Below are 12,318 nucleotides of genomic sequence, written 5' to 3' on the forward strand. Positions count from 1 at the left end.
CCACTCGTCACCCGGCTGACCGAGTGGTAGTCTGCTAACTGCCCTGAGCCTCAGTGCCCTCGGATCGACCTGCCTGGGTCGCTGTAAAGACCGGAAACAGTGTCAGTGTTGATAAAAGGTGGGGCCCAGGACCTGGCCCCGAGCAGGGGCCCCGTGGCAGCCGTGCTGTCGCGGGGTCAGGGCTGTGACCCGGCGCTTTTGCTGGAGAGCCCTGACGGCCACGCCGACCCTCCAAGCTGTACTCTTCTCTCTGCTTCCCCAGACCTTCACAGCCTGGTGCAACTCCCACCTGAGGAAGGCCGGCACGCAGATCGAGAACATCGACGAGGACTTCCGGGACGGGCTCAAGCTCATGCTCCTCCTGGAGGTCATTTCAGGTGAGGCCCCCTCCTGCGGGTGCCCACGGGATGCTGCCCACCCTGCCCTTCCATTGCTGCTCAGGGAAGAGCGAGGGCTTTACCAGCTGCAGCAGCACTGCGCCGGCGTGGGCCTGTTCTGGGGAGCAGCGGGGACCCTGAAGCTCCTCTCCCTCTCTTTCTCGGTGTTCGGCCCTCAGGGGAGCGGTTACCTAAGCCGGAGCGGGGCAAGATGAGGGTGCACAAAATCAACAATGTGAACAAGGCACTGGACTTCATCGCCAGCAAAGGAGTCAAGCTGGTCTCCATCGGGGCGGAAGGTGAGCTCGGATGGGGCCTGACCTCTGCCTTAGGAACAGAAGTTGTGTCGGTGGCAGAGAGAGCACTTGGGGGTGCTTAAAGCCCAGGTACACCGAGCAGCGACCACAGTGACTGCCCTTGATGTGGTGCTGGGCCCACAGACCTCCCTCCCTTCCCCCAAAGGATAATCCAGCCCAAGACCAGGAAATCCAGCTCACCCGGTCATGAGGGGCACAGGGGGAGGAATGGCTTTGACTTGGACCCCGGACACCCTCACTCGCCCTCCTGTTGCCGGGCCTGAGGGACACAGACCGACACGTGACACGGCATCTCTCTGAGCCAAGAGCACCTTCGCCCTTAGGCCCCGTCTGGTATCTGCAGGCAGGAAGGCTCAGAGTAGGGGAGGGCGCTTGAAGCCCGGTGTCAGGGCTCTGGGGCAGGGAGTGTAAGTCCCAAGGTCAGCTGTCCAAAGCTGGCTGCACAGCTTGGGAGAGTGTGGCCTCTTGACAGGATACCCAGGATCCTCTGGGCCCTGTGTGGGTACCTGGAACTGTGACCCTTGTCTCCGAGCCCTCCCTAGAGCAACAGCGTGCCCTGCCTCCAGTGCAGGCTCTTATCTCACAGACACCTTTGGAGACCAGGCGAGGCCTGACAGAGCCCAGAAGCTCCCCATCAGCCTGGGCTCCCAGTTCTGGTCATTAGTCAGAGCAGGGTTTCCTACACCCCCATATCCATGTTGTCCCAGCTTTTAGAAAAACAAAGAAAACTAATTGCCGCTAATGACAGGGCTCCGAGAATTTGGCCAAGACTCCAGGCCAGAATGCACATCCCACGTTCCAAGGCTCTGCCCCAACCCGGGACCTCTCCAGGGAGGGCTGCCAAGCCTCGCATGCCACGGTTGAGGTGGTTGGTGTTTGCTTAAAAAAAAAAAAAAAAAAAAAATCAAAACCCTGAACTCAATCAGACCCTGAGATTTTCTGTTCTTGCATGGATCTTTCCTCCTGGCTCCCCTCCAGCCTTCTGCTTCTCACAGCTGCATTTATTTTGCTCAAATGCTAGCCTGTAAATACAGAAGGGGTTAGAGGAGAGACCCGTGGCAGTCATCAGTTTTCATCTGGAGAAAAACTCAGTCTAAAAATGTTTTCTGTTCATGCCCAAGCTGCTTCACTCCCCATCCCCGTGGCCATCGGGCCTCTGGAGGGCAGCCGACTGGATCCGTTCCGAGGGCTTTGGGATACCTGAGCGACCCAGTCCCCGCCCGCCCCCAGCTCCCTGTCCCTCCACACCATCTAGGCAGTTGCAGGAACATGGCTTCCTCGTGGGGGTTGTGAGAGGGGTCGGGAGTCGGAGGCACAGCTGCAGGTCCAAGAAGCAGCTGGTGGATGTGTCATGAGAGCGGCCGTCTTCCTCCCCTCACAGGGGCTCTCTGAGTCCTCCATGACCAGCTTGCTCATGGCAGCGGCCGGGTATGGGTGCTGCGGCCTCCTCTCTAGCTTGTGTCCGTCCCCGGCTTTGGGGTGCCTGGCCCTCGGGAGGAAAGCAGCATAGATTTCCAGAATGAATCACCGCCCTCACCCCACGCTGGGAAGGCTCAGCCTCGTTTCCGGCCGTGGGGTTCTTAGCCCTGGGAGAGGGCTGGACAGACAACGTGTCCTTCCCCTGCTTCCAGGCGGCCAGCTACGCATATCTCCTCTCCTGAAACCCTCAGGCCGAGAGCTGCCCTCGGCCGTCAGCCCATGGCTTCGCTGTGGGGAGCCTCTCCAGTGGCTAAAAGAGCACCCCCCCTTTCCTAGCGAGCATGTCCTCGGGGAAGGCTGGGCCCCGTCCTCTGGGGGACCATCATGCCTCCTTCCCAGATCAAGCCCACCTAGAGTTTTCTGTTCTCGAGGCCGGTAAGAGAGCAAGCTCTCTTGAAGTGCCCCCTCTGTTCTGCGCACCCTCTCTCCCGCATCCGGTGTGTGAGAGGCGCTGGGGTGGCAGGCCTGAGAGGACCACCAAAGGCGCATCGGGCCCATGGGCCCCAGGAAGAGGCCGCTTGCATGCACCTCCCTCACCTGGCTGCAGGCACACGGTGCCTGAGCGTTGCAGAAGTGGGTTTTCTCTTAAGTTGCTGAAGCTGAAGAACGTGTGGTCCAAACCCTTCTCTTTCACTCCCAGACGTTTGGGAGAGTGGCTGGTTTTGGGTTAGTTAAGAAAGCACGCACTTAACCAGCTGGACCTCGTGCCACCCGCTCTCCCCTGCCTGCAGCACCGTGTCTTTCTCAAGGGCCGGGTCCAGGTGCTGGGGGTGCAGAGGTGATCACGAAGGCAGACAGTGAACAAGTAGACAAACCAGCACATATCAGTGTGTGAGGGGAAGAGCAGGGTGCTGGGGAGAGAGGCACTGGGACGGTCAGGGAAGCCATTCTGGGGAGGTGACATATAAGCAGAGCCTTACAGGCTGGGAAGGACCAGCCATCTGAGGAAAGGGTCGAGGCGTGCGCTTTGTGGCGGGCCAGAAGGTGTGAGATGCTTAAAGCAAGAGAGAGCTGGCTTGTCGAGAGGACGGAGCTGGAGAAGGCTGGGGAGGGAGGCAGGAGCCACGCAGGGCAGGCCTTGTAAGCCAGACTCCAGAACACAAAGCAGGCGACCGACACAAATCCAGTGCACCTGTTCCAGGGACCACCCTGCCTGCTGCGTGGGGTGGATCGCAGTGGGGATGGAGGAGGCAGTACTTGAGGATCTGAGGGAGGTGACGGTGGCTCGGACGAAGGTGGCGGCAGTGTGATTGGAAGGAAGTGGGCAGACTCTCAAGAGACATGCCCATAATGTGTGGTGGGTCCTGGAAACGGAGGCCCAACACCTGGGACAAGGCTCAGCGGGGAGCACTCCATTGAGCTGGGTCAAGAGAATGAGCTGCCCAGAGAGGAAGAGGCCTGTGTGGCCGAGAATACATGGGGATGGAAGCCCGAAGGTGCCAAGCAGCAGAAGCCTTTAGGGACAGCACTTCCCGGAGTGTTCAGGCGACATCTTCTCCCAGTGAAGGTGGTTGAGGGCAGGCCTAGGCAGCTCTGTCAGATGATTGGAGTTAATCTCTAGACAGGGCCGGGGGCTGCCTGGGGAGTCCCACTCTGGTTTTAACAACCCTCTTGCCCTCTGCCCCCTTTCCCTGTGTGCAGAGATTGTGGACGGCAACGCAAAGATGACCCTGGGAATGATCTGGACCATCATCCTCAGGTTCGCCATCCAGGACATCTCTGTGGAAGGTAAGAGCCAAGGACCTGCTCACGGGCAAAGAACAGCCTTTCCTCCCCACCCTGGTTCCACCCAAGTTGGGGGGACTTAGGATTTCGGGCTTTTTGTCTTCATGCTTTGAGGCTCTTTCCTGTGTCCAGACATCACTCACATGGCCTGCCTGGGGGTGGTTAGTAGAGGTGCTGGCCCAGGCTGCAGGTGAAGGGTCCCACTGCAGCCGCCCATCTCAGTGGACCCTCACACCACCCTTGTCAAGTGGGCATGGTCGGCCCCATTTTACAGTCAAGTAGCAAACTAGTGATAGAGTCAGGTCTGGTCTCCTTCTCCTGGGCGTCAGCACCTATGTTTCCACTCAGCCTCCCACCCTCGGACCTTGGCCTTCATGGACCTGGGGTTGGTCCAGGCCACCACAGGATGAGAAAAGGCACAGGGCCAGCGTGCACAGGGGGCTCCTGGTGACAGGCCACAGCAGTGACCAGACAGATGTGCTCCCTGCCCTTGTAGCACTCCCAGTGTGTTGAGGACAGTCAGAGCTGTCCACGGGGAGCGGAGGGACCTCCTGGGGCCCTCCCTCCCCGCTTCCTCGAAGCTGCGGCCAGATCTGGAGACCCTGAGTGGGCAGGCCCGGCGCTCATGCCCCTTGTTCAGAAGAGGCCAAGGCCCGCATCAGGGGCTTGTTTGGCAGTGTGTCCTGCCAGCTAAAGGCACAGGCTTTGGGGTCAGAAACATGGCGCAGGTTCAGGCCCTCACACTGGCCTGTCACTACCACTTCTGCGGTGACCCCAGGCAAGCGACTGCTCCTCGGGGCCTGGCATACTGTTAGGATCAGCAGGCGCCCGCCCGCGTCTGGAAGGGGCACTGCTGCTGCTGCATCCGAGGGCCTCTCCCCCAGGTTCTGTCTGACCCTTATGCCTGAGCCGAAAGTGCAATCCACCGGGACTGGGTTCTGAGCGTTTAGTTTTGGGCCAGTGCTCACCATCCTCATGTGTTTTGCAGAGACCTCTGCCAAGGAAGGGCTCCTTCTCTGGTGCCAGAGAAAGACGGCCCCGTACAAGAACGTCAACGTGCAGAACTTCCACATCAGGTGAGCGCCGGCCAAAGCACCCCGGCCCACATCATTCCCACTCTGCTCCCCGGAACCTGAGATGCTGTCCTCCCGCCCTCTCTCTTTTCCTGTGGCGTTGTCATGGTCTGTGAGGTGCCAGCTCTCAGGGGCCCCTCCCCCTGCCACTGGCCCCCGTGAGCCCCTGGGAAGGTCCCTGCGTCCCCTGGGGGAGGCGGCAGTCACCTCGCCATCCCAGGCTAAAGGCATTAAGGCCTGGCACTCTGGCAGGCCCTCTAGAATCTTCTTTTTCCCCAAGCAAGGTAACTCAGAAGCAGCAACAAAACTCTTCCTTTGTTTTGACCTCTCAAGAGGGACCTGCCGTCCTTTACGGTTGCTAGTGAATTTAGTGTTGGGGAAAATGTACTCTGTGTCCACTAGAGGAGCAAGACTCGGTCTGCACGAGCCTGTTCTTCCTCGGTTGAGAGAGGGAAATGAGTGTGTCCATGAGGTGAGTGTGGTCAGTGCCACACGAGATCTGGGAGCGTGGCATGGCCCGGGGGTTAGGAGTGCAGGCTTTGGGGGCGGCCCCGAGGTCAGATCTGGCGTGACTCTGTGACCTCACCTCTCTGAGCCTCTGGTGTTCTCCTGGGGTGGATGGACCAGGGAGAGGGCACACGTAGGAATGAAGAACGGGGCTTCATGGGATCCACAGAGGTCCTGCTGTGTCCTCAGGCTCCCTGGAGCCCTGGCACTGGACGTTGGGGACCATTGTGCTCTGCCATTAAGAGCATTTGGTCCCTCCCTTGAGCTCCTCGGTGTGTTTCCTTCCTTTTCCTGCCACCAGCTGGCTGGTCCTCTGTGCATTTCTTTTTCTTTTTTTGGCTGCATTGGGTCTTAGTTGCCACACGTGGGATCTTTCCTTGTGGAGCGTGGGCTCAGTAGCTGTGGCCTGCAGGCTCAGTTGCTCTGAGGCACGTGGGATCTTAGTTCCCCGACCAGGGATCAAACCCGCGTCCCCTGCATTGGAAGGCGGATTCTTAACCACTGTGCCACCAGGGAAGTCCCTGTGCATTTCTTACTCGTTTATTTATTCAGTCACTAAATGTCTATGGAGTGCCTACTCCATGCCAAGAGTGGGAATACAGCAGCACCAAAATAAAGTCCCCACCCTTGGAAGGTAACACCGCAGCAGGGGGACCAGTAGTTCACAAAGGCGTGAAGAAACCAACAGCGTAATTTCAGGTAGGGAGAGGAGTCCTAGAAAGACGACAAAGTAGGATAAGGTGATGGAAAGTAACCAGAAGAGCACCACAGTCGGGGGTGGGGTGGGGGTCTTTCTAAGGAGGTGTCATTAACCTTGACCCATGAAAGAGCCAGTGTGACCAGTATGGACTGTGACCAGCTGTCACTTTCCTCTGAACAGAACCCCTCATGCCAAGCCACATCCCGGCATTTAGCCAGCCCACGGGTCAGGTCAGCCAAGGTGCAGAGGGCCTGCAGTGGCCTGCCCAGCTCAGTGGGGCCTCGTGGGACAGCGCTCGGCAGGTCACAGCTACCCTGGTAACGAGCAGTCAAAGCACTTGTCATTTGTCAGGTATCGGCCAAAGCCCCACACATTTACTCATTTCATCCTCACGACAGCCCAATGAAGTGTAGGTGCTGTATTATCCCCATTTTACAGATGTGGCAACTGAGGTAGCAGGAGATTATGGGACTTGCTCAAGGTCACACTGACAGCGAGTGGAAGGGCTGGGATTTCCCCCAGATGGTCGGGCTCCGGCAGCCAGGTTCACGGCCAGCCGGCCACACCGTCTGCCTGCAGTGCCAGGCACACACTCTAAACCACCTCACTGAGTGGGAGTTAATCATTCCTGTGGGTGCCCACAGCCTGCAGCCCTCCCATGACAGTGGGGGGCTCCACTCATAACCTCGACCTTTCCATCCCCAGCTGGAAGGACGGTCTTGCCTTCAATGCCCTGATCCACCGGCACAGACCAGAGCTGATTGAGTACGACAAACTGAGAAAGGTACGCGACTCCTGCTCCCCTCAGTGGCCCACAGCACCCTGAGTCTGACCCTGGCTCCGGGCCACCGCCCCCGAGCCCATCTGTTGCTGGCGTCCAAAGCTGGACTCTGTGCTCAATGGGCAGACTGGGAGGGCCTTGTGCCAGCTGTCAGCAGACCCCAGACTCGGCGGCTGATTCTCGCCTCCTTTGCTCCCCTTGGGGACTGCCCTTCTCCCTCCTTAGGCATCGCAGCTGCCTGGGGTTATCGTAGGGCCTGGCCGGCCATGCCTTACAGCCGCCCTTCCTTAACCCTCTAGATTCTGGAAGCATTTGGGGAGGGGTAAAGAATTCTAAACCATCACCGCTGGCAGCCCTGTCCCGTGCGGGGTCCTGTTCCATTTCGCCTGTACAGAGCATGTAAGACCCAGGCTCTGCCCTCTAGGAGCTGCCAGCCTCACGGGGAAGACAGGACAGTTGCGTCCAGAGCAAACCAGCCGCACAGGGCCCTGTGCATGTGCTCAGGCTGCGTGGGGGTGGAGAGGGGATGGGGTCGGACAAATGCTCCAGAGGAAGGAAGGCACACCTGAGCTGGCCCGGCAGGGGCAGGGCCTCTGGGGAGGAGGCAGCCGAGGGCCAGAGAGCGGGCATCCCAGGTGGGGGAGGCACAGGCCTGCACTTAGCCCGTTCAAGCTGCAGTGAGTAATCGTATTGGGCTCTACCTGGAAAGGCTAGGTGAAGGCACGTGAGGGAGGGTCAGGGTGAAGTGCCTTTCATCCTGTAAGCAGCGGGGCAGTTAGAGTAGGGAGGTTAGAACGTGGATGCTCTCCATTCCCTCCCTACCCCACCCCCCAGGCCCCGTGCTCTCTCAGGTCTGGACCACAGTGTCTGGGTTTCAGGGCAGGGGTCTTAATCTGGGGTCTGGGGATGGATGGAAATTCTAAGAAAAGAGCACGCCTGCATTGTCTCTGGAGAAAGCGTCCACAGTTTGCCCCACACAGATTTCCAGACGCATTCCTTTGGGTAGGAATTGACTTTACCCGGGTGTCCCCCCTCCCCCCACCGTTCCCTGCAGCAGCACAGGTGGCTGAGAACTGCCTGAAGGACCCTTTCCAGTCCTAGCCCTTCCCAAGATCCCTCCCTTCCAGGCCAGCCCTTGTTCCTTCTGCTTGTGCATCCTGCCCCCGACCAAGTTTCTCCTCCTTCCCTCACCTCCCTCCCCCAGGACGACCCCGTCACCAACCTGAACAATGCCTTTGAAGTGGCTGAGAAATACCTAGACATCCCCAAGATGTTGGATGCAGAGGGTAAGTACATCCCTTTTGTTCAGTCAGCACCCTGTTTTGTGGGCATGTCTTGCGGTAGCCTCAGGGAGCTGGCAGAGCCAGCCAGAACGCCTGAATGAATCAGCATGAACTGGGGACAGTGGTGTCACCCAGGGAGCCAGAGCAGGAGCAGCCTGAGCAGCCAGGGATGCAGATGGTGGGGAAGAGGTCCTTGAAGAGGATCAGCTCTCAGGGGCTGCCTCTTGGGCTGGGCCCAGGTGCCCTGCCAAAGCCCTTCCTGACTGATCCCACCCCTCCCTCCGGAGGGGCGAGGGAGGTCGCCAGGAGGGTTGACTCCTGCAAATAACCAAGGCCTCTGCCTTCCCTGCCTGCCACAGCCTCGGAGTCTGGAGCCCACCAAAGTGGGGTGTTTCTTCCTTTTCCGGCTTTGCTCCTTTTCCCAGCCATGTACCACCCCCAGCCAGGACCCATGCCTCTGGCCTCTGGTGGCCTTTGGGGTTGACCATCAAGCAGCCCCTTGAGGCCACTCTCAGAGAGAGGAAGTGGCCTCATTTTAATCCATTTCCCACAGGCTTGGCCTTTCCAGTGACCGTGGGGGATGGAGGGGCCAAGGGTGTGGCCAAGCCCAGCCCACTGGAGTCGCCAAGGGCCGTGGAATCAGCTCTGAGGGTCCTTCTCCCAGGATGGCTGTGGCCTTGGGAGCCTATGGATCCAGTGGGTGACCGCCCCCACCCCACCCGCCCCTGCTTGGGCGGTTTAACCCTTGTTGTTCACTTGCAGACATCGTGAACACGGCCCGGCCCGACGAGAAGGCCATAATGACCTATGTGTCCAGCTTCTACCATGCCTTTTCAGGAGCGCAGAAGGTACCGGGCAGGGCCAGGCAGGCCCACCTCGCTGCCACTGCCCAATGCCGCTGCTGCCTCTTGCCTCCCATGCTCACCTCATTTCTCTTGCAGACGGCAGCGGCTTCTCTCCGACTGGAAGCCACCCCCCGACTCCTTGGCACCTCCGCCCATTTAGTCTTTGCCCACACTGTCTATCGAGGGCCTGACCTGTGCCAGGCTCTGTTCCAGGCCCTGAGGATACAGTCAGTGACTGAGTCAGGCACGGTCCCTGCTCTCATGGAGCTTACATTCTAGTGGGCAAGGCAGACAACAGGCATGTCCACAGATAGAGTAATTTCATGTGATAAGTGCAGTCGAGAGCATGGGACAGGATGGTGGGATGGGGAAGCATGGGAGCTGCTTCGCTGGGGCTGTCAGGGGAGGCAAAATGAGCAGAAGCTGCCCGGTGAAGATCCGCAGGAAAAGTGTTCCAGGTAGAGGGGGGAGCAAGTGCAAAGGCCCTGAGGTGTAAATAAGCGTGGCTTTTTCAAGGAATGGCTAGAGAAGAGTAGGAGAGGGGAGGAAAATGAGGTCGGAGAACGTGACAGGGCCAGGCCGTGAAGGACCATTGTAGTCTGGGATCCAGAGTTTGGGTTTTATTCTGAGGAGACCATTTTATTTATTTATTCTCAGGAGACCATTAGGGGTTTATGCTAAGGTGGTAGGTGGTCACACCGGACATGATCTTACTTATGTTTCCAGGAAGATCAAATAACACCTGATCCTTCCAGCCCCAAACAAGGCTTCCTGGCTAGTGTTTCACAGACTCAGGCCTGGTTCGAAAAGGAATCCATCTTATTCGGACCCTCCCCCTTCTCCTCTACAAAACCTCAGCAAGACATGCCCACCCAGGCCGGAGCCAGGGTCTGGCTTCCAGTCCAGAGCAAGCGCTATTCCTCCCGCATGAGCCTCGGGCCTCGGCCGGCCTTCCTGCATCTTTCACTCTCTCCTGCCTCTCTCTCTCTCTCTCTCTCTCTGCGCAGATATTGTAGGCACTCTGAGGCCAGATGAGAAAGCCATCATGACTTACGTGTCCTGCTTCTACCACGCTTTCTCGGGGGCTCAAAAGGTGAGCTGGGGTGGGAGCACCCTCACTGCTGTGGCTGCAGACTCACCCTCGCCACCCCTCCACCCCCACGTCCCACTGCCCGGGCTGCGGCCTGAGGACCGACCCAGTCTGGCAGGTTCTTGTGACCGTGGGCCTCCATTGCCGCCACCGAGCCTGTGCTGTGGCCCAGTGTCCAAACACCACAGGTAGTCTCTCTGTGAGTACAGCCCACTCTGTGAGATGGCTGGTGGCATCCCGGTTTCTCAGACAAGGCAGTTGAATCCCAGCGTCACCTTAGATGGCAGAGCGCAGCTTGGGCCTGTGCTCCTGTGCTCGGCCGCCCCGCCCTTTCCGTGATCCGTGCCGGCCACCTGCCTGCTGCACTGGCTGTGCCTTCGCCCGGAGCGTTGGCTTTGCTGCCCCTCTCTGCAGCTCCGTCCCCTCCCAAAGGCCCCAGGAAAGGCTCTGGGCCTGCTCCTGCTGACCCAGATTGCCAGGCTGCTGTCCCCAGCAGCCCCACGGACACAGGTAGGGCCGTCAGAAGTGTCTGCTCCCAGGAGCAGCCCTCCCCGAGCCTGGCTGACCTCACGTGTCCCCTGCTGCGCCTGTCAGGAGCCCTCTGCTTCCACAGGACGGTGCCCAGCTGCCCCCACGTGGAGGCCTGGCCGGCTCTGTCCCCTCCACTTGCCTCCTGGGTGTCTGGTCTTGGCCAGCGGTGTATTGCCAGCAGCTTGATTTTGTGTCACAGTTGGCAGTCGGGCAGGGAGGAGAACAAGAAGAACTGAGCTCTCGTTTATTGAGCACTTACTGCATGCTAGGGACTCCTCCGAGGGAGGACTCCATGTGCACAGGCTCTAAGAGTCCCCTGCACAGCCCCGGGAGGGGTGGGTGCCATTATCCCCATTTATAAGAGGAGGACACTGAAGTCACGGGGCGGGGACTTTGCTGCCTCCTTCAGAGCCTCAAGGCCAGTGGGGGGCTTCCCACTGGCCGTCTGCTCGGGCCCCCTCTCAGCAGTGTGACCTCGGATAAGTCCCTTCACCTCCGTTCTGCCACACGGAAAACGTGGAGCAGGCTAGTGCCCGTCTCAGGGCTGTCCTGAGGATGAAGTGAGCTCATGCGGGTGAAGGGCTCAGGACGGTGCCTGGCCCCTTAAGCGCCCCGCCCGCGGCCCGGCAGTCAGAGCGGCCCGCCTCTGCCCGCCGTGCCACTTCCCGTGCCACCTCCCCGGCAGGTGGCCGGAGCTCGTGTTTGGAGTGTTCTGTTGGGGGGCACGGGCAGGGAGAGTGGAGGGGACCCCTCACCCTAGCGGGAAGGCCGGGTGGGGGTGGGCGGTGATAGGAGATTCTTCGCCACAAACCCCAACTAACAGCACGTTTGTGTTGGCCTCACCCCTCCGCGGGCCCCAAGCCAGCCTCGCTGCCCACCACACTGCCCTCGAGGGAGTGTCTCCTCTCTGCCCAAACTGCCCCCTCGTGCTTAGAGCCGAGCTCTGGTGTGGGGGACCGGGGGCCTTGAGGCATCTGTGGGAGGGGATACTGGCAGGAAAGCCCAGGTCAGGGCATTTGGGAGTCTTTGAGGCAGCTGGGCCCCTCTCGTGAGGGCGGAAATAAAGGCCAGCCTCTTGGGAGCTGCCTGTCACCAAGGGACGTGCAGGATCCAGGCCTCTCCAGCTACGAGCCCAGCTTCCCCCGGCCCGTGTTTACTTCCCAGGACATCCTTGTAATGCTTTTATTATTGTGGCTGTCTTTTCCCCAGAGGCTCAATCAATCCAGTCTCTTAAAAGAGTGCTCTCTGGGTTTTGTTTTGTTTCATGAATGCCAGCGCAGCCCTAGCGCTAGCACCAGGTTTGCCCGTTCTCTCCTGATAGTTTATTTCTCGTCACGAAAGCATTTGCTCCCTTGCTCACTCATTCATCCATCACCTCTTGAGTACCTCCAACACGCCAAGCCCTGAGCTGGGTGCCAGGACTTCAGCGGTGAACCAAAATACTTGTGGCCAGCAGCCCGCACCTTCGCGGGCCTGCGCAGCGCGGTGGAGCTGAGCTTGGGGTGCCGGTTGTCTCTCCAGATCTGGGGTCAGGGACTCACCTCCGCGACTCCCCCCCGCAGGCTGCGATCTTGGCTCTGCTTCCTGCACTCGCTGGGGGCTGAGTGTTC

The 12,318-nt window shown here is 59.4% G+C and overlaps 1 protein-coding gene across 1 annotated transcript in view; it reads left to right on the forward strand.

Annotated features, from left to right (window-relative positions):
• ACTN4 (actinin alpha 4) overlaps positions 1–12,318 on the forward strand; it is a 72,826-nt gene that overhangs the window by 43,885 nt on the left and 16,623 nt on the right. Inside the window, exons 2-8 of the mRNA XM_081215838.1 lie at positions 263–377; positions 557–676; positions 3,815–3,901; positions 4,887–4,974; positions 6,884–6,962; positions 8,164–8,245; positions 9,005–9,090. Coding sequence (XP_081071964.1) covers positions 263–377; positions 557–676; positions 3,815–3,901; positions 4,887–4,974; positions 6,884–6,962; positions 8,164–8,245; positions 9,005–9,090 — 657 coding nt within the window. The remainder of the gene's footprint in view (positions 1–262; positions 378–556; positions 677–3,814; positions 3,902–4,886; positions 4,975–6,883; positions 6,963–8,163; positions 8,246–9,004; positions 9,091–12,318) is intronic.

This window comes from Mesoplodon bidens, assembly GCF_964165515.1.
Source record: "Mesoplodon bidens genome assembly, chromosome: 18".
NCBI lineage: Eukaryota > Metazoa > Chordata > Mammalia > Artiodactyla > Ziphiidae > Mesoplodon > Mesoplodon bidens.